This window comes from Dermacentor albipictus, chromosome 10 (assembly GCF_038994185.2).
Source record: "Dermacentor albipictus isolate Rhodes 1998 colony chromosome 10, USDA_Dalb.pri_finalv2, whole genome shotgun sequence".
Taxonomy (NCBI): Eukaryota; Metazoa; Arthropoda; class Arachnida; order Ixodida; family Ixodidae; genus Dermacentor; species Dermacentor albipictus.
This window is the reverse complement of record NC_091830.1, coordinates 10,300,401-10,327,423: the sequence shown is the minus strand read 5'-3', so window position 1 is coordinate 10,327,423 and position 27,023 is coordinate 10,300,401. Positions and strand designations below refer to the sequence as shown.

At 46.2% G+C, this 27,023-nt stretch overlaps 2 protein-coding genes across 7 annotated transcripts in view; one reads left to right on the top strand and one right to left on the bottom strand.

The window, feature by feature from the left end:
• LOC135917914 (atlastin-3-like) overlaps positions 1 to 20,755 on the bottom strand; it is a 39,666-nt gene extending 18,911 nt beyond the window's left edge. Inside the window, exons 1-2 of the mRNA XM_065451539.2 lie at positions 20,413 to 20,755; positions 3,366 to 3,434 (exon numbers count right to left, since the gene is read on the bottom strand). Coding sequence (XP_065307611.2) covers positions 3,366 to 3,394 — 29 coding nt within the window. The 5' untranslated portion in view covers positions 3,395 to 3,434; positions 20,413 to 20,755. The remainder of the gene's footprint in view (positions 1 to 3,365; positions 3,435 to 20,412) is intronic.
• Positions 20,756 to 20,872: 117 nt separating this feature from the next.
• The window catches only part of LOC135917913 (atlastin-3-like), a 161,548-nt gene continuing 155,397 nt past the window's right edge, over positions 20,873 to 27,023 (top strand). Inside the window, exons 1-3 of one of the 6 annotated variants that reach the window (XM_070527340.1) lie at positions 20,972 to 21,165; positions 24,967 to 25,019; positions 25,570 to 25,710. In XM_070527340.1, coding sequence (XP_070383441.1) covers positions 25,661 to 25,710 — 50 coding nt within the window. In that variant the 5' untranslated portion in view covers positions 20,972 to 21,165; positions 24,967 to 25,019; positions 25,570 to 25,660. Of the gene's footprint in view, positions 21,166 to 22,907; positions 23,146 to 24,448; positions 24,648 to 24,966; positions 25,020 to 25,569; positions 25,711 to 27,023 lie in introns of those variants that run through there. The other 5 variants (XM_070527338.1, XM_070527339.1, XM_070527341.1 and 2 more) reach the window with 5 other exon arrangements.

Genomic DNA, 27,023 nt, shown 5'->3' with positions numbered 1-27,023 from the left:
GCGCTTCACGTAGATTTTCCGAAAGGTGCGTTGGATCTGCGTAACTTTTTTATAATATGGAGCATTCTTCTCCGCGTTCAGACACTTTTTCTGTGCGTGCGCCTATCTCCTGGATGTTGTGGACCGATCCCGTTAATAATGACGACTAAAATTGTGTGCCTCGGGGCAACTGGGTATGTGTCACTGGGGCGACTAGGACGGGTGCATTGGCTTTTAGTTTGCTTTAAATATTATATCATTGGTATTACAAACATTTCTTCTCATTTATCAATATAGGCGCTACAGTCCGTAGTCTCTCCACAACCGTTTCGCTACACGATAGTTACATTTTTCTTACAGCCATTCTCTACAAATCATGAATGCTTCGCATTGCGTAGAGGTCAACTACAGTCCAATGTGCCAAATTTTAAGAATGAAAATATTTTAGATCCCATTGTCGGCGACCGTCAAGTGACCTTGAGCCAAAAGACTGAGCCGTTGTCCAGGTTCTCAAACGAGAACAACCGGGAAAGTTGCGAGAAGAAAACGAGATCATCCGGGCAACCAGACAAAATTTCGAAAATTCGCTCTCTGGCCCTCAACCTGTTGTACAGGAACGCATTAAATGTGCTAGTTACTGCCCGAAAAAGTTACAAAAAAGATTGCTTCCGAATTCTTCATTGTGTTTCTTCACATCACGCAAGCTGAAGTTTTATTTGTGATTTCCAATAGCGGCGTTCAAAAGGCAGATACAGAGCACCCTAGACTTGATTGGCATCTTTTGGCGTTGAGACAGGGTCGCCTGTTGAACGCGAGTGGTACGTGAGAGTTACGCGGTGAGGGTTTTGCGCCTCGTCCTTCGGAGATGGCGCCACGCTGCGTGACCAATCCGGCAACGTCCGGCGTGCTGCGGATGGCTGTTTGGCCGAGACTACAGTAGCAATGAGGTTGAGTTCAAAACAAGTTCGTATGCTGTGGTGTGCCGTTGCGAATGGGCATTATGCCCATTTTACGACTATGGCTACTATCATCTCTAGCCAATCTGCTTTGCCGGTAGCCATTTCAGGCTTACATCTACTCTCGATTACGGGGTAGCCATACTTTTTATGTGAAGCATATTACGAGAGCTCAACCCAGCTCCTCAGGCGCGGCGGTGTCGCCTTCAATGACCTTTGACCCCATGCCATACCACGTGACACCGTGACGTCATGACAGAGGAGAAACGGGGCTCTAACTCGCGGCGTCGCTCAACTCTCGCAAGATGGGCTGGGTGGGAATCGAACCAGGGTCTCCGGAGTGTGAGACGGAGACGCTACCACTGAGCCACGACTATTTTTTTTCTTTATTACCGACATGGCAACAAGGCTACAAAAATGAGCCACGAGTACGATGCTTCAAAGCGGTACAAAAGCGCCTCTAGTGAATTCGGTGTTGCCTTAGAAACGAGCTGTTTCTAAGGCTCAGGCGTGCGTCACTTGCTCAGGCGCACATTTCGTTGCCGCGCCGAACGCTGCGTTGCTCGACGCTCACCGCGTCCAATGCGGGGCGCGTAGTCGCTGGCGGGTCGACGGGAACGCTGTCGCGTTCCACTCTTGAAGGCGAAGCAGAGTAACGCATGAGTTGTTTCTTCGTCTAGCCGAACCAAATGTAGCCAAGCCACAGCAGTTCACCAGGCTAAACAGTGGTTCAACAACTAAAATAAAGGCTAGTATGCTTTGCATCCTGGGCTTAACCTTAGCTAAGCCACAGCCATTTTTTGTGTAAATGTGAGATCTGCTTTAATTAGTTGCCACATGTAACAACCTCCCGAATTATGCATAGACACCTTCGAAGAAAAACACGCAACAGAGTTATCCCTTGCTGCTTTCAGACAGACATGAAAGAAGGGGCTGGTTGTATTTGGACAACATACAAGGTCCGTCTAAATAGGTCGCGAAGCTTGGAGCGAAAAACGTGGCAGAACCTATCGCCAGCGATATCAGTCAGCGGTGAAAGATTGAAGCGCGACTTGGTGAGGGGTGACAAAGACTGAAATTAAAAAAAAACGCATCTGAAAAAAATGTTTGAATATTTTTAATTAGTATACTGTAATACAAGTAAATGTTCCGTTTTAAATATTTTTGCTGCAATAAAACAACAAATGTTAACTCTTTCAATTTCACAATTTATGAGTTCATTCTTGGTGATTCCTACCAACCAGTGATTCTGGCACAAGACTTGGAAAAACTGCAAACCAGCTCTAATGTCATGCGGAATGACGTTGTTCTCTCGAAAGCGGCAGTTTCATCCGAGTTTTTTTTTTATTTCCTTGCGTGTTTCTTCGAAGTGTGGCGTGCGCTTCACTTGAAATTTTGCGTGGCCTAGCGCACGGTATCCATTGGCGAAAGGCGGGAGTGCAGCGTTTCGTTAGAGTACAAGTTCACGCTGCGGCATCCGATGCGCTGTTTCTCGTCGTGACGACAAATGCGGAATGCTCTGCGAAGAAACGTCGCGCTATGTTCGTCCACTCTCCGTAACAAAGCCTCTGAGTGTCCGAAGGGCCGCAAAATTAGTAATTCGAATGTTTTCTAAATGATAGTGTGGGGAAACGTTTTCTTGTGTGGTAACTGTTGGATATGAACACATGGTGTTTCACAGAATTGCGAATGATTCTGTGAAAAGGTTTCGTATATGTTGCTATACATTACAACTGTGTGCTGGCCATAGTACTTTTCATCCATTGAAACATGTTTTGTTTGGTCAATTGATTGCATTATTCTAGACGAATAAAAATGGATTTGCTTTTAAAACCTCTGTGGCACTGTCATTTATTTCTATCCTATTCACTCGCCGTCTTGAGGAATCTACTGAAGCAACTGGCGTCAGTAACAGCCGGATTATGTTCACAGTAATACTGACACCATTCCTCTCATTCAATGACACACTGGCGCTTCAGATGACGTCAGTCGCAAGCTCGCCTCATCCTCAAAAGAAAAATAACTGCTGGCATAGCGCTGGATATGCCGGACGCTGAAGAAATTCCAACATCCGCACCAAGCAGCATAAGATCTTGACGTCGCTGCCATCTCTGGTTGTGGCGTCTTTTTTTTATTTTTTGCTCACTGTTAGTTCTCCCCCCGATACGTAGATGGCGGCTGCTGCAACGACCAACCATTTTCTTGACGTGTGGGCATATATGGGAGCTTCGCTACCAGCTTACATATACCTTACGGCGTATGCTTGCAGCAACAAAACAAGTACAATGCAAGACTTGACTGCGTAGAGCTCTCGTAGTGTGATCACCCTGTAACGCCGCTAGGCGGAGTTATTGCTACGATGATATCATTCAGACAAGCACGCGCAAAGTGTTTGCAGTACGCCGCACTTCACTGAGTGTCAAAACTTGCCTTTGAAGTTGTCGTTCCTTTTTCACCATTGGCCTTGCTGCATGAGCTCGTGAAAAAGGATTGCTTTGCCTGCAAAAAAAGAGTAAAACGTGGAGTGCAATTGAAGATTATTAACACAAAATAGCTGGGACATTGATATTTCGATTTACTGGACGTTTTCCACGTCACTTGTACAAAACATATCTGGCCAATCTCGAAGGACAAGCTCACCAAATGTAGAAAAGTAAACCTGGTGGTGTGTCTCGTTTGGAAGTGACTTCGCAGTCATTGGACAGGAGTGGAGTAAGTCTAAAAATGGAAAACTCTAATAATTTGAGGACAGGTAAAAGAAGTCGAGTAAGCTACGGCATTTGTTGGCTATCGGAGACAGGGTGAATCCAAAGCACGCAGTTCGTTCTGTTGAGGCGATTACGCACTATGGAAATTTCCGTACTAATGATTACTTCTCATTTAAAGATACACTCCCAAATTATTGCCTGACTGTGTGGCGCTAGAAAAAGGAAGCTTCGTTTCTCATAAGCACTCCTTTTCAGCAGCGCTGCAAGTTGTGCGAATTTACACGGTTCGGGAGGTCACTCGCAACATTTATTTAAATTTGGTGCAAGCTTTCAAACTTGTCAATTGTTAAGCTGCTGGTCTTCGGGTAGGAGTCCCATACAATAGTTGCTAGTTGAATAACAGGTCTTACGGAAGCTTTATAAATCAAAGCTTCACTCTAACGAGCGTTATTCCGTCACCCCACAAGAATTTGTTAGCCTTAGACAGAATTTCTGTGCTGGCACTCACTCTAATCCCATAGTAAGTACAGAACCCAAATACTGACGCCAATTACCTCTTATAATTTCATGGCTATTCATGCAATAAGAAGAATGATAAATGTACAGTCTTGGTCAAAAAAACTTGAACCCGCTGGGAACAGCAGGGGGAGCGGCTGCGCTCCGCTGTGGCGGCGCTGCCTCCGCCAGCGCGCGCCGCTGTTCGCTTGAGCCGAGGATAAAGAGGGCGAGGGAATCATGCCTCTGATTCACAAGCATTCTTTGACAACAGCGCTCGTCAGAAACTAGTGCGCCGTTCGTTCTGCCAGCTGCGGGGTCGTCTTGCGGCCGCCGTCGTACGGCGCTTCGTGCGAGTAAGTGCGCTCGCCTGGCCAAAACTGCCCGGCTTCCATACAGGGCATTACACTATAAAAATTGTCCTAATCATCGAAATTACCTATTACAATTTTACAAAGCTTTACTGGCCGCGAAATTGTGATTTCGCCGTGGCCGTGCTCCGAGGACGCACATGACGTCACAGCACGTTCCTCGTCGTTGCGTTCGCCTCCACTCGCTTTGCCAGCTGCGTCGCATGCCTGATAACATGTCGGAGGATTCAAAAGGAGAGCCCGCGTGCGCCGCAACCACAGTTGAGGTGGCAGTATGGACGGCGACAATTCTGATAAGCAGGAGGAGGCCTGGAATCGACATCGCAACGAGATGAAGAGGAAACGAATCGCCCAGGAAACAGACGGACAGTACGCCGAACGACTGGCTAAACGCCGCAACATAGCTAGACAAGCAGACTAACCTGGGCTTGCAATCAAGATTAACCAAGGCTAACCATGCGATGCCTTAGCTTTCGTTGCGTATATCCTGGCATAGCCGAGCTAAGCCACTGCCAATTTTTATCCTACACATTCAAAGGCGAGAGCCTTCACATTATACTTTTAGATAAACATTTTGAATGTGTTTCTAAGTGCGCTGAAAGCAAAAAATAAAATGTAAACTGACATCTCTCAGTGCTGTCTAGCATTGTTCCAGGTTTTCTTGTAATATGCGGGCGATTCAATCATTGTTCGTTGAGAAAAGACCAGAAGCACTAATTTCGACTACAAAGGCTCCCTTCAGAAAAAGTCGGTAACCACCCTTACAATATTTCAAATACATTGACCGCACTTCTCCACTAAGGAACGACCACACAAGTGCGTTTCGCGTTGAAGTTCTTTAATTCAACCCACAGTCAGACTATGAAAACATTTCGGGACTAAAAGACGTTTGGCCTGCCTGAGTAGCCAATTGAGTTTTTGAAAACTGCCCACTACCTCGCATTTTTTTATATCTTCGTGCACACTGCCTCATTGCCGTTAGGGCCCACTTTCATGCATACGTAAGTTCATCCCGTTTGCATTGGGCATCACGCGTTTGAATCGCGTAAAGTCTACCAGGGCCGCGACATTATTGGATTCCCGCACAGTGAAGGCGTCACACCGGTGGTGCTGTCGCTGTCACGGGTTCACTGGAAGAACTATTTTGGATATAGTTTACTGAGCTATCGTTCATCTCTACGAGAAAGGGCTTCACAAGCAGTTTTTCAAAAAATGGGTTATATGTAGCGTCCTTTCAACCAGAGACCATGGCTAGTTTACAGTCAAACACATAGGCAAGCTGCGATTGTTCGGGGCAAACACAGACCAAGCCACACTCAATGCCTTGAAGGCATGCTCGCCCCTGTGATTTCGTCGAGAGATGCAGGGACCACCCTGAATCTTATGCTTTCTTGATTAATTGGCTACTTGTGACATTCATGATTACAAATACGAGATGCCATTGTGACAAATTATTTATTATATCACTCAGCTGCGGAAGTCAGATCTTAGCTGCGATCCTCGCAAGGTGCCCACATGCGCAGGGCTATTCATAGCGTTGTTCCTTTAATTTGGTTCCGGAAAACATTAACTGATGATTACGATAAATTTGAGCGTATCGCATTTGACAGCGGTCGCCAGACGCCCCCGCCCGCTCATCCAGAACACGCTGCAAACTGTATGATAGTCGGTCGGGTAGCTTCCGCTTGGCCACCGTCGCGTTCGCGCCGCGCTTGCCGCATTAGTTTTTCACGAGCACTGTTATCAAAGGATGCTGGAGAGTAAGAGACATGCTTCCCTCGCCCTCTTTAGTCTCGGCTCGAGCGAGCAGCGGCGCGTGTCGACGGTGGCAGCGCCGCGATAGACGACCGCACGCCAAGTTTCATCCTAGACTCCAGCGCTCGTTTCTCCCCTGGCGGAGCGATTTCATCTCCAACGGGTGTAGGTTTCCGTCGCCGCTTCCCTTCGCGGTCGCGCCCGCGTTCAGTTCGCGCTGCGCGCGAAACGTCTCTTGTTTGCGACGGCGCCTCTTCGGATGACCGGAAAATATTATTGTGTTGTTAACTGTCACGACAGCAATGTAAACATGAAAGGGTTGATGCCACCAGTGAAATTCTGCCGATTCACAAGAAAATGGTACGAAAGAAGCAGACGACAGACATGGATTACTGCGGTGCGCCGAGCGAAGTAAACAACTGGCAAACGAAGCGAGCTCGTTCATTGATCACTCCTGAGTGTATGACGGTTTCTATATGTAACCCACGTGAATTTAATAATTACTCGTTACATAATCCTTTTATTCATATAAAAACTTTAAGTTCAACGAGCGCTTGTCCTGTCTTCTTTCTCGTGTTTCGTTTGTGTGTGCGCTGCCGAAGAATGGAAACCACGTCTGTTGTATGCGCTAGCAGTGGCCGAAGTTCACGCGTGCCGAGAAATTGAATATGTGCATGATGCATTGAACATGACCGTAGTTCATTCCCGCTTAACCACTGCACCGATCGATCGGGTTACTGGTCGATACACACCCGCGTCTTGGTCGCGCCGGCATTGCTGAAGCAGGAATGATTAATAATTCTTTCAACTTCCGTCTCTTGAGTACTGTTAAAAAATGGCCAAGCTGTCTACATTGCTGCCTCTATTCCATATTGTAGGGCACGTACTAGTTAAAGTTGTGTGCGCATGTCGTACTTGTGCTATGCAGCGATATATCTTGTTTATTTCCGCACAGTGTCGATAGAAGTCCGTTGTCGCCATCGGAGACAACACGGATTTGTAGCAAACATAATGTGAGAAACTGCAAAAATGACTTTAGCTCGTAGGTGCCGTATGTATGTGCCGCATCGTATGTGCTGATGATTTTGCCGGCGGCACATACGATGTCGTTTCCAATTACCTGCTCAGCGTCACTTAGATGGTTAAGCAGACGCTGCCCTTTCGCCGCATTGCAGCCATAAAAATAATCGTCAAGCGTACCGACCTTCTTAAAGGCAAATATAGCGTGTGCAGTTTGTTTCACACTAAGGGGAAAACTCGGAACGTATTGCATCGCGATGCGCCAAGCAATGGAGTCGTGCGGCGGCAGCAGCTTGAGCAGGCGCACACGCTTGAGGGGCGGTGTCGTGATCTGCGTCGTCTGCTACGGCAGCGCGCGCTGGCCGCATTTTCGAGAAGCGTGGTACTGCCAGGGGCAGTGCACCGATTTCATCGGTATTGCGGGAACTGTGCTGATATTCTTTACTAAACGTTGTGCGTCGCCAAACTCTGATCCTTCATTGGCGATAATGGAGTTCCACAAACTTCTTTTGACAGCATAGTCCATTTGTTCTTTCGAAAGGCCGGAGTACTGAGCGTTTGCACGTATATTTCTTCACTGTGTGTGCTACCGTAATGAGCAGCGACAAAACGCACCAAGATGTGCGCGCAACGTGCTCAGTCTTTGTTTGAGTCGAAAGGAAAACAAAGCACTCAACAATAGGAGTCGAACACGATGAAACAAACGGACATGATTAAATGGAAGTTTTAGGTTCAGACAATGAGCTGGAAGTGATTTTTCTCGACAGTCATTCGCTACACCAGACAGACCCTGTCCGCCGGTGGGGAATTGGACACGTCACGCTCGTAACTTCAGTTAGTATCTCGTCATGTCCCCAGCGGCAGCGATGACAGCGCTCATCCTGGAAGGCAGTGAAGTGTAGAATTACTTGATCAGGGATGTGTTCATTCGCAGCACGTCTCAGTCGCTGACGATGGTGGATCGAAGCCTATCCTCGGGCGACTGATAGAGGGGATGTTGCGCCAGCAATACTTTCAACGAGGCCCAGACATTTTAAATGATGTTGGCGCCCGGGGATTGAGGGGGCCGCTCCAAGAGAGTGACTGTGCGCTCTTCTAGCAGTTCTTGCACAGCACGAGCAGTGTGGATCGGCGTCCTATCACGTTAGAATATATAGTCGCCTTCCAGAAACGGGCCGTCAAGAATGTATGGAATCAGTACGTCGTCTATGACTGCCCTGCAGCGATGAACTTACATTAGAGGCGTATGAGTGGGCGTCGCGCAACGCTTAGCAAAGAATACCGGCTCATTTCACGCAGTAACGATGTGATCGGCGCCCTGCACCTGACAGTAGAATGTTTCCCGACAATGCAGCCAGCGCGCGCCGCCGTAGCAGACGACGCCGTTCAAGATCCCGCCCCACGAGCATCTGCGCGAGCTGCCGCCGCCGCCTGACTCAAGCGCGAGCCGCATCGCGATGCAATGCGCTTCGAGTTTTCCCCTAAATGTGAAACAGACTGTACACCGCCCTTTGAAGGAAATGTCCACGCGCACACACGTAGGCACACACCGCGCGCGGCACGAAACGTGCCCAAACACGCGCAGTGCAGGAGGCAATCAAGGCGGCGCGAACGAGAGATAGGAGAGGGGTACCACCCGCTAATAGAATTTTGCTTCGCATGCGGCGCTCTCAACGCCGGCGCAGCAGCGCCGCTCTCGGTGCCGTTCTTGTCTATAGCGGGGCGCAGCTGCTCCCAAGCCGTTAACAGCGGGTTCAAGTTTTTCGACCTAGACTGTACCTTTACTTTTAAATGCTAAGCATTTCTTGGCGAATATATTCCACTCTGACAGTATCAATCAATCTGTCTGATGGCCTACGTCTTGGTGCTCTCATTGTCGTCTCGTTAGCTAGGTATGTACCGATATTGGCATAGTATGACAAGAGCGTATGACGAAAATAAACGATTGGTCATGCATGACATGAATATCGTGACATTGAGTCATGTAGGTCATAGAACAGCCGCCTATGTTTTGGTGCTCTCATAGTCGTTTCATTAACTTGGTAGGCTCCCCACACATTATTTCGCATAACATCGATTCCCACAGGACGTGCGATCCGCCTTCTTTTTGATTTATTAGAACTCAGCTTAGCAGGACTCTTTGAGGAACTATCAGATATTGTTCGGGATATCATTGGCGTTAGCGAGAATAAAAAACTGGTAAGCTTATACAATGCTGAGCAGGATGCGTTGTTGGGCAAGTTGGTTCATTGTAATTGGGAACATTGGTTGCGCTTACTAGACAATCACATGAAAGAAGACAGGACAGGCGCAAACTAACAACTGAGGTTTATTCGAGAAAAAACACTTATATATCACACAATGCCAGCGCAGGCGCTTCAGGGTATCAGCAGCATAATCAGAAAAAACCCAATGGCGTGGCTTACCTAAACATACTATCTAAGAAACGTGCCTCCCTATTGTAGAGCATGACCGATGTGTCACTGATGCATGCTTGTCCCTGCAGGCCTCTGCTCGACCAAGTTAAGATCCTGCGCAAGTGCCATAACGACAAAGCACGAGAACTTCTTGAATCATATTACATAAAAAAGAAGGGACAAGCATGCATCAGTGACACATCGGTCATGCTCTACAATAGGGAGGCACGTTTCTTAGATAGTATGTTTAGGTAAGCCACGCCATTGGGTTTTTTCTGATTATGCTGCTGATACAATGCTGACTAACGGCCATGCCCTCTGCTATAGAGGTCTCCCAGATAAGAAGCAATACGGGGTAGGATTCCTAACCAATAAGGACATAGCGGACAACATTGACGAATTCTACAGCATTAATGAGAGGGTAGAAGTAGTCGTAATCAAACTTTATAAGAGGTATAGACTAAATGTAGTACAAGTATACGCTCCAACATCCAGTCACGATGACGTTGAATTAGCGATGACAAAAGTGTGAACTCAGTAAACTGTAGTAATGGGAAAATTCAATGCAAAAGTGGGGAAAAGGCCGGCTGGTGAACAAGCAAATGGCAACTATGCCATCGATTCTAGGAACACTATAGGAGAAATGCTGGTAGAATTCGCAGAAAGGTATAAGCTGCCAATAATGAACACGTTGTTCAGGAAGCCTAGCTACAGAAAGCGGACCTTGAAAAGCCCTAATTGTGAAACAAGAAATGAAATTGATTCCGTATTTTCTGCCGGTCCCAGCATAGTGCAGGATGTAGAAGTGATGGGTAGGATGAAGGTGCAGTGATCATAGGTTAGTGATGGCTAGGATTCACCTCAGTTTGAAGAGAGAAAGAGTGAATTTGGTAAAGAAGGAACAGGTCAACCTAGAGGCCGTAAGGGTAAAAGCAGAAAAATTCAGGCTGGTGCTTGCAAACAAATATACAGCCTTAGAACAGAGAAATGAAGATCGTATAGAGGTAATGAATGAAACCCTAAATAGGCTGGCTTCGAAGGTAGCAATTGAAGTGGGATGCAAGGCACCAAGGCAACCAGTGGGCAAACTTTCCCAAGTAACAAAGGACCTAATAAAGAAACGACAAAGAATGAAAGTGTCCAACTAAAGAGACAGGCTCATTAGCTTACTCCCTGTATGATAGAAAATATTCACAAAGATAATCCCCAGTAGAATAAGGGCAACATTGGACTTTAGTCAACCAAGTGAACAGGCAGGTTTCAGGAAGGGATACTCTACAATAGATCACATCCGTGTCATCAATCAGATAATCGAGAAATTCGCAGTGTACAATCAGCCTCTCTATATGGTTTTCATAGATTACGAAAATGCTTTTGATTCAGTAGCGATACCAGCAGTCTTAGAGGAATTACGTAGTCAAGGAGTACCGACCACTTACATAAATATCTTGGAAAATATATACAAAGATTCTACAGCTACCTTAATTCTACACAAGGAAAGTAAGAAGATACCTATAAAGAAAGGGGTCCGACAGGGAGACACAATCTCCACAATGCTATTCACTGCTTGCTTGGAAGAAGTATTCAAGCTATTAAACTGGGAAGGCTTAGTAGTAAGGAACGACGGCGAATATATCAGCAACCTTCGCCTTGCCGATGACATTGTTCTCTTCAGCAACACTGCAGACGACTTACAACGAATAATTGAGGACGTTAAGAGAAAGAGTGCAAGAATGAGGTTGACGATTAATATGCAGAGCAGAGAGATAATAATGAATAACCGGGCAAGGAGACAAGAGTTCAGGATCACCAGCCAGCCCCTAGAGTCTTCACAGGGAACCTTTATCACGAGAAGGAAATTTCTAGAAGAATAAAAATGAGCTTGTCGCAGGCGTTGTCAGCTCCTGACTGGAAGATTACCATTATCGCTGATTACCATTATCGCCGGTATAATCAGTGGATTTTACCGGTGCTGACATATGGGGCAAAGACTTGGAGACTGACAAAAAAGCTTGAGAACAAGTTATGGACCGCGTAAAGAGCGATGGAACGAAAAATGCTGGGCATAACGTTGAGAGACAGAAATGAAGTGGTTTGGATCAGAGAGCAAACGGGTATAGCCGATATTCTAATGGATATTAAGAGTAAAAATGGAGCTGGGTAGGTCATATAATGTGCAGGTTAGATAACCGTTGGACCATTAGGGTTATAAGATAGGTACCAAGAGAAGGGAAGCGCAGTAGAGGATGGCAGAAGACTAGGTAGTGCAATGAAATTTGAAAATTCGCAGGTGCTAGTTGGAATCGGTTGGCGCTGGACAGGTGTGATTGGAGATCGCAGACAGAGGCCTTCGGATTGCAGTGGCATTAAGATAGGCTCGTGATGATGATGATGAAGTTTTTTTCGTATAGCCATTTGGAAAGTCTAGTTTCTTGCAGATTACGTGATCACCTAAAAAAAAGTCATAAAAGTTTAAATAAATTGTACTAAAAGAACCAAAAGCAAAAGAGGTCCAAAAGCACATTCATAGGGTACACCAGAGGGCGCAGCACAATAAATCGTTTTCCGCTGTTCTAGTTCGAACTGCTGTTTACTTTTACAATAAATGTGGACTGCTTTGCAACCGATGAATATCTGAAAGTGGAGTCAATTTTACTAGCACCCTAATGAGGAATAACTTCAGAATCACAATCAGTTTTATTGTGACAATAACAAACATCGACAGAATATTTATATGCAAGAGGAGGTCCCGAAGTCAAGGACTGCAATGAGACCTGGTTTCCAAATTAAACATTAAAAAGGAATGCAACAGTTGTAACAATTCGTTAACAAGAAACAATTAAATTTATTTATTTATGTATTTATTTATTTATATATTTGTTCACTTATTCATTTATTTCTGCACAATACTTTAGAGGCCCATTCAAGAGCATTGAGTGAGGGGAACCGGTAATTACATGACAGAAAAATAGCTAAGTGCAACATCGTTATACAACATTAACACACAACCAATTCAGAACATCACGGAATGTTTGACGATTAGAGATGGATGCACTGTGATCCGGAAGACCGTTGATTAAATGCGATGAGTTAAATGCCGGAGTCTGACCATGAATGCGCATGAAACAAAGTACGTTGTGAAGGCGTCGACATGTGCGCACAGGAGCATGACGCGGCAAATAGTGAAAGTTATCACTATAAGTTTACCTGTGAAACAGACATAAAAGAGCAATGACATGATGACGTGGCGATCTTCCAATGGCTGAAATGCCAGGTCTTGTTTTATTGGAGTAATGCTTGAATGATACTCGTAGTTGCCAGAGATGAATTTGGCTGCCCTTTGAGAAGGGCTTCAAGCATGCGGATTAGATAATCTTGATATGGTGTCCCTGTAGATGAAGCGTATTCTAGTTGTGGGTGAACATAACTAAGATATGCTAGTTTTCGTACATTAGAAGGCGCGTTGCGCACGGTTCTACGCAGGTAGCCGAAGGATTGAGAAGCTTTGGATGTGACAGCTGCTACATGCTTTGTGCAAGATAAGTCCGATGAAACGTAAACGCCGAGATATTTGTACGATGGGTGCAATTGAAACTACAGTATTATTAATCGAATAGTGAAGCACTGAGTTAGAGTACTTTCGACTAAACGAGATTGGCTTGCATTTGGAGGCGATAAGGGACATCTGCCAAATTCCGCACAATCTATAGTTTAATTCAAGGTCATTTTGGAGAGCAGAATGATCATAGAAATATTTAATATTGTGGTAGATGACACAGTCGTGAGCGAACAACCTAACTGATGATGAAAGGTTAGCCAGCAAGTCGCCGATGTATATTAATAGTAATGGGACCTAGCACACAGCCTTGGGGGCACCGGACGTGACGTCGCAAAGTCTATGGGAAATGTTGTCGATCACTGTAAATTGCTGACGCGAAGACAAGAAGTTACATGGCCAAGACAATCTTAATAAATCAATACAAAGGGCACACAATTGGGAAATCAAGTGGCAATGAGGTACATTATAGAACGCCTTAGTGAAATCAAGAAAGAGTCGATCGGTTTGATTGTTAGTGTTCATGTTAAAGTCAAGGTCGTCGTGAATTCGAATAACTGCGTGTCGCATGAGTATCCTCTTCTGAAGCCATGCTGATTAGAGAAATAAACGTTATTTGATTCTAGGTGACTGTAGATCTGAGAAGCTATAATATTTTCGAGTAATTTGCGGCATATGCATGTTAGTGAAATGGGTCGATAATTACAAGGCGAGTGCTCGTCACCGTATTTAAATGGGGGAACTACCTTGCCAATCTTTCAGTCCTTGGGCAGCTCACCTGATGATAAAAACTGGTTAAAGAGGAGACACAAAAAGGGAAATATAAGTAATATTCTTCAGTTTTTTAGAGTTGATGTGATCAACGCCAGGTGAAGTAGAATCCTTTGATATTCGTGATGAGGTTCGTGATAGCTTCGGCAGTGATGCTGATTGCAGCCATGAAAGGGAAGGGTTGTTCCGGAACAAATGGCACATTGGAACAATCTTTCTGTATAAAAACAGGCGAGAAATATGAATTGAAAGCAACCGCAGAATCATAATCAGAAAGCGGAGTTTGTTTAGCATCGTGTATTGTGATACGATTAGTAGACTTACTACAGGGATAAATTATTTGCCAGAACTTTTTACGATTATTTCTAATAAGTGAGGCCAAGTCCTGCCAATACTATTTCATCTTGACTGCACCTAATGCTTTAAAGTAAGCTTGTAAGCAATCCTTGTATAGCGTACATAGCGTAATTAGGGAAATGCATGAATAATGAACATGTAAATGCGTGCCATTACATAACCTTGCTAAATACTTACACAACCTAGGAGTATAAATAACATACGACATACTTAAATTACCGGGAAAATAAATACATATGCATAATAAACACATCAAACAGCAGCTATATGCTAACACGATGCAAGGGAAATGAATTGGCCCATCGAATAATACTTATTAATTACAAGTTAACTTAGCATCTGCAGAGGGCAGAATACATTCAAGTTTCTTAAATTCATGCGCCTTACATGCTTTATATGCAGTCGTAGAACGTTACAAAAAGCTACGGGTGAAAAATGGAGATTCTGCTTGCCATAATTAGTATATGCCTTGGGTGTGACGAAGTTCCTATTTAATATGAACCCGGCAAACGGATTTTACCAGAGGACACTGTCGTATAAGGTAACAGTATCTTGTGCTATTGAATCGTCTTACCAAATTCTTAAGCATGGTTATAATAATGAGCTTGCCAACTTGCCACCACAATTTGGTTTCCTTACACAGCAACTAACCTAGCTAAACTTGAAGCCGTACAAAGAAAAGCCGCAAGGTTAATTCATAGCAAATATCGTTCTACGGACACACCTTCGCGTCTCTTAGCTTCCTCAGGCCTCAACACATTGTCGACGGCAGCAAAACAAGGTCGACTAAAATTCCTGTTTCAAATTCTGCACTGTCAGTATAATATTGATATCACCCAGTACATTTCATATTCGCAATCTAGAATAACACGGCATCAACACGAGCATACGCTAACCGAGTATTCCTTTCCTAATGACGCATTCAGGTACTCATTCTTTGCTCAGGTAATCAGAAAATGGGATGAACTTAACTCGTCATTAATAGCGACAAACTCTTTATCCCTGTTCGTTTCACAGCTGGAGCTCATCACAATAGATTATTAACGACTTCTAATGTTTGTTCCCTATTCTCTTTATGTTAAACTGTCACCACTTAGAAAAAAATTGTATGCACTTGTTTGTTCCCAAATATTTCACGTTTTTGCTTTGTCTATGATGTGCCCCGGTTGTTCATTTTATTCTACGTTGTTTAGTGTTCTACTGCATACCTTGTGGGGATGCGCGACCCTCGCGCCTCCCCTTACGTATTTCCCGCATAGCGCGTCTCCTGTAGTGCGGCTTCGCCGCACACGCGGCGGTCCGAGTGGTACAGGCGCAGTCCGAGAGATGGCGCTAGTGTTGCGCGGCTGCGGGGTTACCCTCGGCGGGAGAGACGAGGCGCGCTCTCTTGGGTTCGAGGAGGGAGCGAGACGTGCAGTGATGCCACGGCTGCTGATTTATCAGTAGATCTACTGATTTTTAAAATTTTCTGCTGATTCAGTGATAAAGCGCTGGAATCTGCTGATTTTCTTGCTTTTCTACTGAAACGAAAGCGGAATCTGCAACTTTTTCAGTACAGAGGAAGGATGGATGGATGGTTATAGAGGAATACAGAGGCTATATTAATGTGATGCCACCTAGCGAGACAAAAAAAAAAAACGTGGTTGGCTTCGGAGTTAAAATACATTCTTGCGTCTCCAGACTCTCAAACGTGGCGCTAACTCTGTCTTTGAGCAAAGTGGGGAAAAGGCGTAGAGTTTCTATGCTCTATGGGAAAAGGTGAGGCGGTGAATTTGTGAAAGTGGGTGCATACCGAACCCCACAACTATGAAACCACCACTATCATCATCATCATGACCAACCTATTTTTATGTGCACTGCAGCACGGAGGCCTCTCCCAGCGATCTCCAATTACCCCTGTCTAAAGCTTTCAGGTACTAACTACTATCTGATGCCTTTGAATAGGCCATCGGAGGGCTTCACTGTTTTTAAATTCGTGCTTGACAATGGCTCTCTGGATCCCTGGGTTTTTCAATAGTATCGCTAAGAATCTCGGGATCAATTTTTGTACTATTTCCTGGAAGCTACAATACTTCAACAGAGTACTAATATAAGCGCTGAATTCGTGGGCTCATAAACTGAGTGCAAAAATTGAAATTAAAAAATCTACTGATTTCTACTGATTTTTCGCGAAAAAATCTACTACTATTTTTTAATGTGTCGTGGCAACACTGGAGACGTGCCGCGCCGCACGTGCAGCGGCCCTCTTTCCCTGCGGGTCGGGCGTGGCGGGGGACGACTCCCGCGTGCGTGCCGACCGATGCTTCGGCGAGACCGCCTCGCGTGGCCGCCTTCGAACGCGCCACGATTCGCGTGACCATACACGCGAACGGCCAGGCGTTGGGATCCAGCATGGGGCGAACATATTCGCTCGCTTCCGGTCGCGGTAAGTCGGACTTCTAGATTTGTCGCGCGCCCATCGGCATGTTTTGTGTATAGCAACTCGGCTAGCAGGCATTGATGTATGAAAGGTGCAATAAATGCCCTTGCGACTGTTTGCACTACTGTGTTGTCGTTCCTTTGTCCCAAGAGTACGGTGTGAGATATCCCACATCAGACCCCACATCTGGCTGCCCAACGTGGACCTCTTGGGGCATCGGACGATAATTTTAAGTGTTGCTTCTTTCGAGACTTTTGTTTGAACCGAAGCGTAGGCCTAGCGTGGATTTTGATCGCTAGCGTCAGCGGCGTGCTTTCTTGAGCGAGGCGGCGATGGCTGTAGTGTGTTTGAACATGTCAACTTACTAAGCCTTTTCGCAAGTGTTTTTTTTAATGGCATTCGTTGGTACGAGAGCCACGTGGTCTGCATCCTGGGAGAGCGAGGCTGAGCGCCCGCGGAGCAGTGGCAAGCCTGAAGCGAGTGAGTACGGAAGCCTCGTGGGTGGTCCGAATTTCTTATGTAAATAGCTTCTCCTATCTCTTTGACTCGGATGAAGTCGCGGCTCTGGGAGCCGGGTGCCCGCGGGCCACGGGTGCCACTACGGGCTGACTGGTATTGCGGCCTGGCACCGGGCGCTCCGACACCGTCTGGGACGGTGGGCGCCGTCAACTCGGATGCTGTGTGCACCGAGCGGAGTAGGACCACCTCACAGAGCTGACGTCTCCTCGCGGCTGCCTGTTTTGCGCCCATTTTGGGTGTTGTTTTTGGATGCCGGTTGTTGTCAGAGAGCGACGCTTTAGGCCTAAGGCTTTACGAAGCTGCCTGTCGCACGTAGAGGGACACAACCGGGTGGACCGTGGCGTTGAGGCGTTGCAATTTGCTTCTCTCATTCTATTTAGCCTCGCACGAATTGAAATTGCTCGTTCGACTCAAGAAAGCGAGCTTCGTTCACGTGAACTTAGCATCTGAGTTGCTGCCCGATCTTTTGCTAGCCGAGTTGAACATCGTACCACGTGGGCGATACGCATGCAGACTTCCTCTCCCTTGCACTACTTTAGTGTTTGCCGAGTGTGTTCAGTTTACGCAGTGTGATTGGAGTCACTCCTGGTTTGCCGTCACCTGCACATCGTCTGCGCTGCTGCCCCGGACTACGATCGAGCCACCCCGGGCGATGGTGATGATGTGGCCAGTTCGGCGCGGTGACTTCGGCGGCCTCCTGTATCCAGCTCACAACCCTCGGCGGCGGACAAAAGAGCCGGCGGTCACCGACAGCTACTGCGGCTCCCGCCAGCAGGGCGCGTCGGCGCGAGCGACGCTTGCTCGTACCGACTACTGCGTCGTCGTCACCGGAGTCCTGGCTTGGGATCGTGCCGTCGAGGCTGCAAAGCTGCTGCTGTGACCGGCGGACGCCAGCGGTGCACCCAGGGACAATGTCGGCTCACATGTTATGGACAGCGTGTGGACATTTATTCGGCGCGGCTACTGTTACATGTACTACCTTGTCGCGAAGCGCGCGTTGATGTGAGACCGAGTGACATGTTTCGCCGGAATATGTAGTGATTTAAGGTTGGGGGGATGTGGGGAGGCGCGACCCTCGCGCCTCCCCTGATGTTTTTCCCGCATAGCGCGTCTCCTGTAGTGCGGCTTCGCCGCACACGCAGCAGTCCGAGTGGTACAGGCGCAGTCCGAGAGATGGCGCTAGTGTTGCGCGGCTGCGGGGTTACCCTCGGCGGGAGAGACAAGGCGCGCTCTCTTGGGTTCCAGACAGCGAGCGGTACAGACGTGCTTGCACGCGCAGCAACTCTCTTCCCCGGCGGGTCGCCGAAGCAGCGCGGACATCCCGCGCGCGCGGCGACCGATGCATATGCGAGACCGCCTCGCGTGGCCGCCTTCGAACGCGCCACGATTCGCGTGACTATACACGCGAACGACCAGGCGTTGGGATCCAGCATGGAGCGAACACATTCGCTCGCTTCCGGTCGCGGTAAGTCGGACTTCTAGATTTGTCGCGCGCCCATCGGCATGTTTTGTGGATAGCAACTCGGCTAGCAGGCACTGATGTATGAAAGGTGCAATAAATGCCCTTGTGACTGTTTGCACTACTGTGTTGTCGTTCCTTTGTGCCAAGAGTACGGTGGGAGATATCCCGCATGAGACCCCACAACCTTATCTTTATTATTTTGTTGAATATCGTTGCTTTTTCATTCTTTGTGTAGCTCGCACGTGTATTTATGTACGGAAAAGAAATTCTTCATGCCCATCTGCTAGGCTCTCGGCTGAGAGCGGCAGTATTGTAAAATAAATAAATAAAAGAATGCGGTTTGTAATAGATACGAGGCATTGGAGTTGTATGGACTAAATCTAGATGTCTTAATATCCTGACTCTGTAAGATTTGCAATGTGTGTACCTAGGTTACGTATGCGTTTCTGCTGCAAATAATGCAATAAGTAATGTGCATTTTTTGTTTTATTTTAAACAATTTTACCAGTGCCTTTGAAAAATATCAGTTTCGCCGCGAATGTTTACTGAATGAGAACTGTCCAGAAGTTTTAATATCTAAGTCGCTGTGCCTAATCCTTTAGGCAAGCCATTAAAAATGAGTTCTTGTTATCGAGGTGCTACATCAACTGGTCTTCAATGAACGCAGCAAGTGTTTCGAGACAATAAATACGAGTCACTTGGGGCGTTCTATTATCGAACAGATCGCTCGATAATTGCTAACCGCTAAAAGCAGGGTGACATTTGTGTAAAGATAAAACTTTGTTCCTTCCATGAGAAGAGAAAACCACTGTAGATGGGCGATTACAACATAACGGCTAGATAGCTTAAGACTCATTCAGCGTGAAAGCACAAAAATGCATGAGGGAATTCACCTGCTCTTTGACATCCGTTTGTTTTTTATAAACAGCAGATAATTCAAGACATCGTATTCAGTAATCTGTTTAGTCGACATGAAACCTATCGTGAGTCAAATAAAATCATGCGCTGCATCATTATGCGAAAGGGCAATTCCTTGCGTTTTGCTGCGCTTTGAGGCTAACCAAATTGCAAGATATATAACCATGTCGTTAAATGTTCCACAATCTGTCAGTACTGCAAGATGATCGGTGAATATATAGAAGCGGTTCGAATTTCTGATCGAAAATTTCAATCCCTTCTTCAATATGGTTGGTAGCAACTTTATTTGTAGCCCTGCAGAGCTGTCGCCGACGGGGCGTTGGGTCTCCCCCGTGGGGACGTTAAGTTCTTGCCTCGCCACCGCCTCACGGGCCTGCTGGACGGCCCAGAGTTGGTCGCCGAGGTTGTGCAATCCCGTTTTCAATCACTGATGAATTATCAGCAGAGTCAAAGTCAGTCAGAATTCCTTTGTGATGTTTGCATGACAAATACATGGACATAATTAAATGCATGCAGGGATACATACATACTAAGCAGCGACCAAGAAAAGCATACGTAAAGGAAACACACGTGCCTGCGTAGCCCTACCAAACTTACTTATACTGTCGTGAAAAACACAGCCCTATTCTCACAACGTAAAAAACGCTGTCACCTACAGATTGGACGCTAATCACGTCACAGAAAAGGAAGGAAAAACCTCAAAACTTACCCGGACGTTATATATTTTCGTTCGAACACCCCTTGGTATCTCCTCTCTCATGGACGACTGGTTGCACAATAGGTGATCTAGTTGTTCAGAAACAGCAGATATGGCTCCGAACAGCGGCTAACGGGGAAACATGAGGTGCCCAGAACGGAATTCAAATCAGGAGAGTCTGTTGGTCGCAGTTGGGCTATGCTCGCACAAAGCAGCCCAGTACCTGCCCTTCGTTGGCACAAACCGCGGCTCAGACAATGTCGGCGACACTCTGCCCTCCGCTCAGCGCGTTCCGATGCGGGGCATGGTCGCGGTGCACTTTCTGAACCCTCGCTTCGCAAGGAAGGGTGGACCCTTTCACGGACCTCCTCAGCTTTCAGACACTGGCTCCTCTCCGGCAGCCGGGTCTTCCCTCCCTCTCCCGCGACCAGCGTTTTCACTCTCTCCCTAGACTGCCACTGCTCATTCGCGTCGCGGGATGCTCGCAATAGGTCTGGCGTGGTGCAATAGGTGTGCAAGAGGGCGAATCAGTTTTCCTCGCTGGCGGCGGAAGTCCGCGTCCGCCCCTGGAACCCGCGGCCTATCGACAACATCCTCCAGAGGCGAGATGCCTTCGATACCCTCACGTGTACAAACGTCGGTGCCTAAGACTCTGCCACTTTGCTTCTGGCTCCTTTTCCGCTGGTCGATGGGACAGGCTCTTTCGTTCGCCCTGTTTCAGGAAATTTGTCGCCGAGGGTTTGCTCGAGTGTCTCGCCAGCATCCGTGAGCCACAATATTTTCGTTTCTCCTCTCAGAATCACGACGATAGCACCATTTGCCAGTTACTTTCGGTGTACAAAAAGTATCGTACTGGAACCATTCTTATTTTTTTAATAATGATATTGTAAACGCTGTTATTGAACCAGTACAAGTTCGTTTATTTGCAGGTGACTACATTTTGTTTAAAGAGACTGCTTGCCAAAAGGACGCGGAACTGTTGAATACTAACCTTCATAACATTTATTCGTGGTGTAAACAATGGGGCATGAAGCTGAAGGAAGAAAAAAACAGTATACATGCAGATAACCAAGACAACAAATAGGTGGATGTTTTCCTAGCCTTCCTACGCATCCTGTCGTTGAAATAAATTATATAAATATTTGGGCGTGACAATAAATAACAACCTACGTTGCAATTTTCATATCTCTACTGTACGTGCTACATCATTTCGTAATGTCTGTAGTCTGCTTCATTAACTAAAACGAGCACCCCCGGAAGGAAAGCTTCGCGCACTCTAATTAGGTCGGCAATGGAATACACGTGCACTGTGTTGGAATCCACAAATTAAGCATACTGTTAATGCACTAGAAATAATTCAACGGAAAGCAGATAGGTTTATTTTTTCTGTGTACCGCATAGCCGAATCACCAACAACTATCATACACAATCGTGGTATACAGACATTACAACTCAGGAGCAGCACATGTTAGCCTATAAAATTACAGGACCCTCCAGCTGGCACCAGTTTTGTTGGGGAGTTGGAGTGTTTGACACCACTATTGTTAAGTGTAACAAAAAAAGCCCACACATGAGTTCGGCGCATGATGCACGTACTTTATATCCGAAAACATCAAGAATAGACAGAAAGACAGACAAAGAACTTTATTAATGGTCCTGAGGAACCGGCGTTAAGGTACCTCCTTTTTCAGGGAGTCCCTGTAGCGGTCGCGGGCCGCACCCACGTCGGGGTCGGAAAATCGTGGTCCTCCGCCCGGTCGCAGGCCTTCCGGACAGCTCGTAGTTGCTCTGAGAGGTCGCCGCTCTTAAGGGATGCCTCCCAATCTGTTAGAGTGGTTAGCGATGAGCTGCGTAACGCAGGGCATTGCCAGAGCATATGGGATAAGGAGCAGTACGCCTCCCCACAGTCTGGACAGTGGGGTTCTACATTAGTCGTGAAGTGACTGAATCGGCCCCTGGAGGGAAAGAATATGTGCCTACAGTATACTATACAGCAAAATACTTCATTTTTTATGGCTAACTGGACTCTCGAAAATGGCTGACCGGAAGTTCTCTGGGGTGATGAACGCACTGCTGTCACATCGCGGATGAAAAAGGTCTATAGCTCGCGAAGGTTGGAACGAAAACCGTGCCATAACCTATCGCCAAGCATATCAGTTAGTGGTGCACGATTGAAGCGCGACTAGGTGAGCGGGATCAAACACTGAAACTAGAAAACGTATGTGTAACAAAAATACTCTAAGATTTTTAATCTGAATACTGCAATATGAGTACATTTTCCGTTTCAGATATTTTTCTTGCACTAAAAAACGAAGGTTATTTTCTTTTCTATTTCGCAAATTACTAGTTGTCTCTTGGCGACCCCTATCAACCAGTGATTCTGGCGCAAGACTTGGCAAGGCTGTGCAAGCCAGCTAGTATGTCGTGCGGAGTGGTTGCACACTTGAACGCGGCGGCATGCCGCGGTCTCGTTCAAGTTTTTTTTTTACCAGTTTTCTTTTCTTGCGTCTTTGTTCAAAGTGTGCCGTGCGCTTCACTTCTAATTTTGCGTGACCTAGCGCGCGACATTCGTTATCGACAAGTATGAGTGCAGGTTTTTTCTCATCGTGCAAGTTCACGCTGCGGCATCTGACGCGCTTCTCTCGTCGTGGCGATAAAGGCGGTACGCCGCGCGAAGAAATGTCGCGCTATGTTCGTTTACTCTTCGTAACACAGGCTCTGAGCGTCCGACGGGCAGCAAAATTAGTAAGTCGAATGTTTTCTAAATGATAATCTGGGGCAATGTCATCTTGCATGATAATCATAGAATATGAATAGATGGTGTCGCAAGGAATTACAAGCGATTGTCTGAAAAGGATTCGCATAAGTTGCATTAGGACAGTGCGCTGGCCATAGTACTTTTCACCATTGAAAAATGTTTTGTTTGGTCAATTATATTGGTTGCATTATTCTAAACTAATAGAGGTGAAGTTCATTTTGAAACCTTTTTGGCAGTGTCATTTGTTTCCATCCCATTCACTACCTTCCCACGGAAGCTACTGGAGCAATTGCAGTCGATAAGAGCCTAGTTACGTTCACATTAATACATATGCCACTCCTACTTGTTAAAAGTACACGCTGGCATTCCATCTAAAGCTAGTCGCAAGCTCGCCTCAGCCTCGAAATAAAAATAAGTGCAGGCGTAGCGGTTGAAATGCCGGACGCTAAAGAAATTCAAGCACTCGCGCCAAGCAACGTAAAATCTTTACGTCACGGGCATTTCCGGTTGTGACGTCACTTTTTTCTTTTTCATTTTCTGCTTTCTGTTAGTTGTAACCGTCGCCGACTACGCATTGTGGGGACAACGAGCCCCATTTTCTTGACATGTGGGCTTCTAGGGAAGCTTCACTACCAGTTTACATATACCTTGGCTGCGAGCTGTGTCAGTTTGGTTCTTTCTTCTATGGCTGGGCGCCCAAGTAGTCCGTACGGCAGCATCGGCAGTCGGTTTTCCTCATTTCAAGAGATAATTTGTTGATCTGCACCGCGTTTTCGCTGCGGCTACAGAGGTACGAGCGAAAAGGTATTGTTGTTTTGCTTGCCTACTGACGCCGATGAGCGGGAGAAGTGTAAACATGCAATACCGCGACAGGAAGATGGTGTCTTTACCTTCAACTCTCAACACGTCAGAGTGTGGGAAAAAAGATTTTGACACCACGGTCGTTGTTCGAAGGGTGCGACTGTTTTCACAGCAAATTCTTGCCGGGGCGGGCCCTTGCCTCGATAACGTATCACCATTTTCTTTTTTCCTCTGTTTGGCGGCGCGGTCGGTGTGCGCCGCCTCAGTTCGGATCAGCTTACTCCGTGTCAGCGACAAGTCAGCGCGCGTATCATATTCGCGGCGCGCGTTGTTTTGTTTCGCTTGTGAATGCGCGGAATGCGACGATGAGCGAGCCTCTTCACCGACAGAACGTGATCGAAAAGTTCGTCTCTTTCCACGTGAGCGAGAAGTTAGCGCGCGTATCATATTCGCAGCGTGCGTTGTATTGTTTCGCTTGTGAAAGCGCAGAATGCAACGATGAGCGAGCCTCGTGACCGACAGAGGGTGATCGAAAAGTTCCTCCAAAGTTTACATCATCATGAAGACGGCTACTCTCATGGCTGCCTGAAGTCAGACGATTAGCTTAAGCTTTCTGAGAGGTCCTTGGCTGCCGTCATCGAGAGGTATGCTGTGCGGACATCAAGAGACCTGAACACGCTGTCTAAATGTAAGGATGTATGGACTGCTTCTTAATGTTTCGCTCTGCGCGTAGATTTATCATTGAGAAACGCAGTGGTAACTTTAACCAGGGACTCAACCCGGCAGAACGACTTCTTTTCAGTTCCGGTTAGTGCGCAACACTAGAGAATTGATTTATCTTGGTTCGCCTTTTTGAAGATCGGGTTATCATTGTTCTGGTTACCGCTTCCCTGGCACCGATTCAATTAAGTTCAAGTGGAGTATTGTTCTGGTTACCGTGACATGACCCGATCCTCAGAAATTCTAATAAACGTAAAAATAACTGAACTGTTATTTTTCGGTTTCAGTCATGATTATAACCGGGTATGCAAGGTAACCATGACTACAAAAAAATGAAAAGGTCTGTCCCTGTGCTCTTTACATATTTGCTTTGAATTCAAGACAGAGCTGCACTTGGGCGTTTTTTTTTGTGAGCATCAGCGCTTTTTGTTAACATTGAAAAAGCCATCGGGCGTAACACGAGACAATATTTGCCGTGGGGCTATACTCTATGTCGTGACACGGCCGTGTGTGCCTTCCGTGGTCCGCCTACAAGGCATAGTCTTGATATTGAACTCTGCATATAAGAAGCGTCAGCGTCTAGCTTTTTTTGTAGTGTTATGTTAAAATCCCAAGGCCCAACCAAACTGTAACATGTTGGTTTTTTGGCGCTGCCTGCCAGTTGTTAAGTTGTTACTTAAAACCACACAAGAATGTCTGTATATTTAGTAATAATAATTATTATTATACTGGCTGAGGAGAGCCAGAACTTCCTTGCCAGAGGCTTGCGGATCTGAAAGTTTCTTTCTATGCTGCCCATTAAACAAAGACTAAAGCCAGATTTGCTATTGCCTTCTGCCACGCATAAAACTAGGCGCCGTCATTAAATCGTCTTTATTGTTTATTTCCAGCCAATGTCGTCCTCTTCACAATCCCTGCTAATGTCGAATCTCTCTGGACAATGTGCCGTTTCGAGTTGCCAAGGAAACAGTCAAAGTCTGCATGTTCGGAATGGTATACTACAAGAAGACTCAGGAGAAAAAGAAGACCAGGTATGTTCCATGGATGCACTTGCAAACGCTTCAATCTCATGCAGATATCCAGCAGCCTTCCAACTCAAAGATTGCGTGCAAGCAGTGTAAGGAGGATACTTTGCAACAGCTGTATTTATCTTATTTTCCCTTATGCAAGGCCCCTTTGAGGGCCCTTAGGTTGTTCCTAGTAAATGAATAGATCTAGGAAAATACCATTATGGCTGTGGACCAGGCACATAGCCGATGGTTGGAGTGCCCCCCCCCCTCCCCCAAGAAATCTTCAGTTTTGCTGGGACGTCCTCTACCACCTCTACCACCTGTGGCGTTTTCCCATGCGCCCCTCCCCCCATTCAGTAGTTGCGAGCCAAACAAAATCCTGGCTACATGCCTGGTGTGAACTATGGAAGCATGTCACTGTTAGTTTTGTACTTACCAAAGCCGCATGATGTTACAGTTGACCTGTGTGTCTTTTAACATGTATGTAAAAACACCAGAAATAAATATTCTTTATTTCATTTGCGTGATGCAAGCACCACTGACTGGCCGAAGGAGGTGTACGAGAAAAAGTGAATGAACCTCCGAGGCACAAAAAAGAGGGTTCACGAGACTTTTCCTGTTTCCTTGAAACACCTATGTACTATGCACCATGCTAACGACTGATGCACCATACATCTGATCGCATGTTTTGCTTACATGATGGGCAAAAACTAGGCAGCTCAACATTGACTGTTTCTAGTTCCACGATACTAAAAGTACCATGTTGAGATTAATTTAAATATACTAGCTAATAAATGCTAAGTTTAGACGATCGCCTATTTTCTTGTGCATTCCTGTTCCTTATGCAACCCCTCTCTATATCCCCATTCCCATAGGATGCCATTGAAAAGTTGTGATAATTGTGGATAATTAAACAGCTCCCTCAAGTCAGTAGTATCAGTATGTATACCTAAAACATTTCACTGAAAGGGCAGTTCTCATAATTGCCCTCGAAAATGGTCAGTTTGCCCGGCCTCTAATACCAGTCACAGCTGTTGAAGTAGTCTGGGCGAAATTGCTGTACTGTGTAGGTAACCATACTTCACATTTTCAAAGTAAACTGTTGGTGCACATTAGGCATTCTCTCAAATGTGGTTTACTTACAGTCGATGCATATTACAAGCACGCTACTGAATGTTTCTTGGAGTAACCACCAGACAAAAATGTAATAACATGTTTTCGTATAAAATAGCTGCTATATTAAAATCTTAAAAGAAGAGTATAAAAACAAGCAGTTTCATAGAAGTACAGAAGGGATGCAACTTTACAAACTGTTTTACACACATACGTTGAAA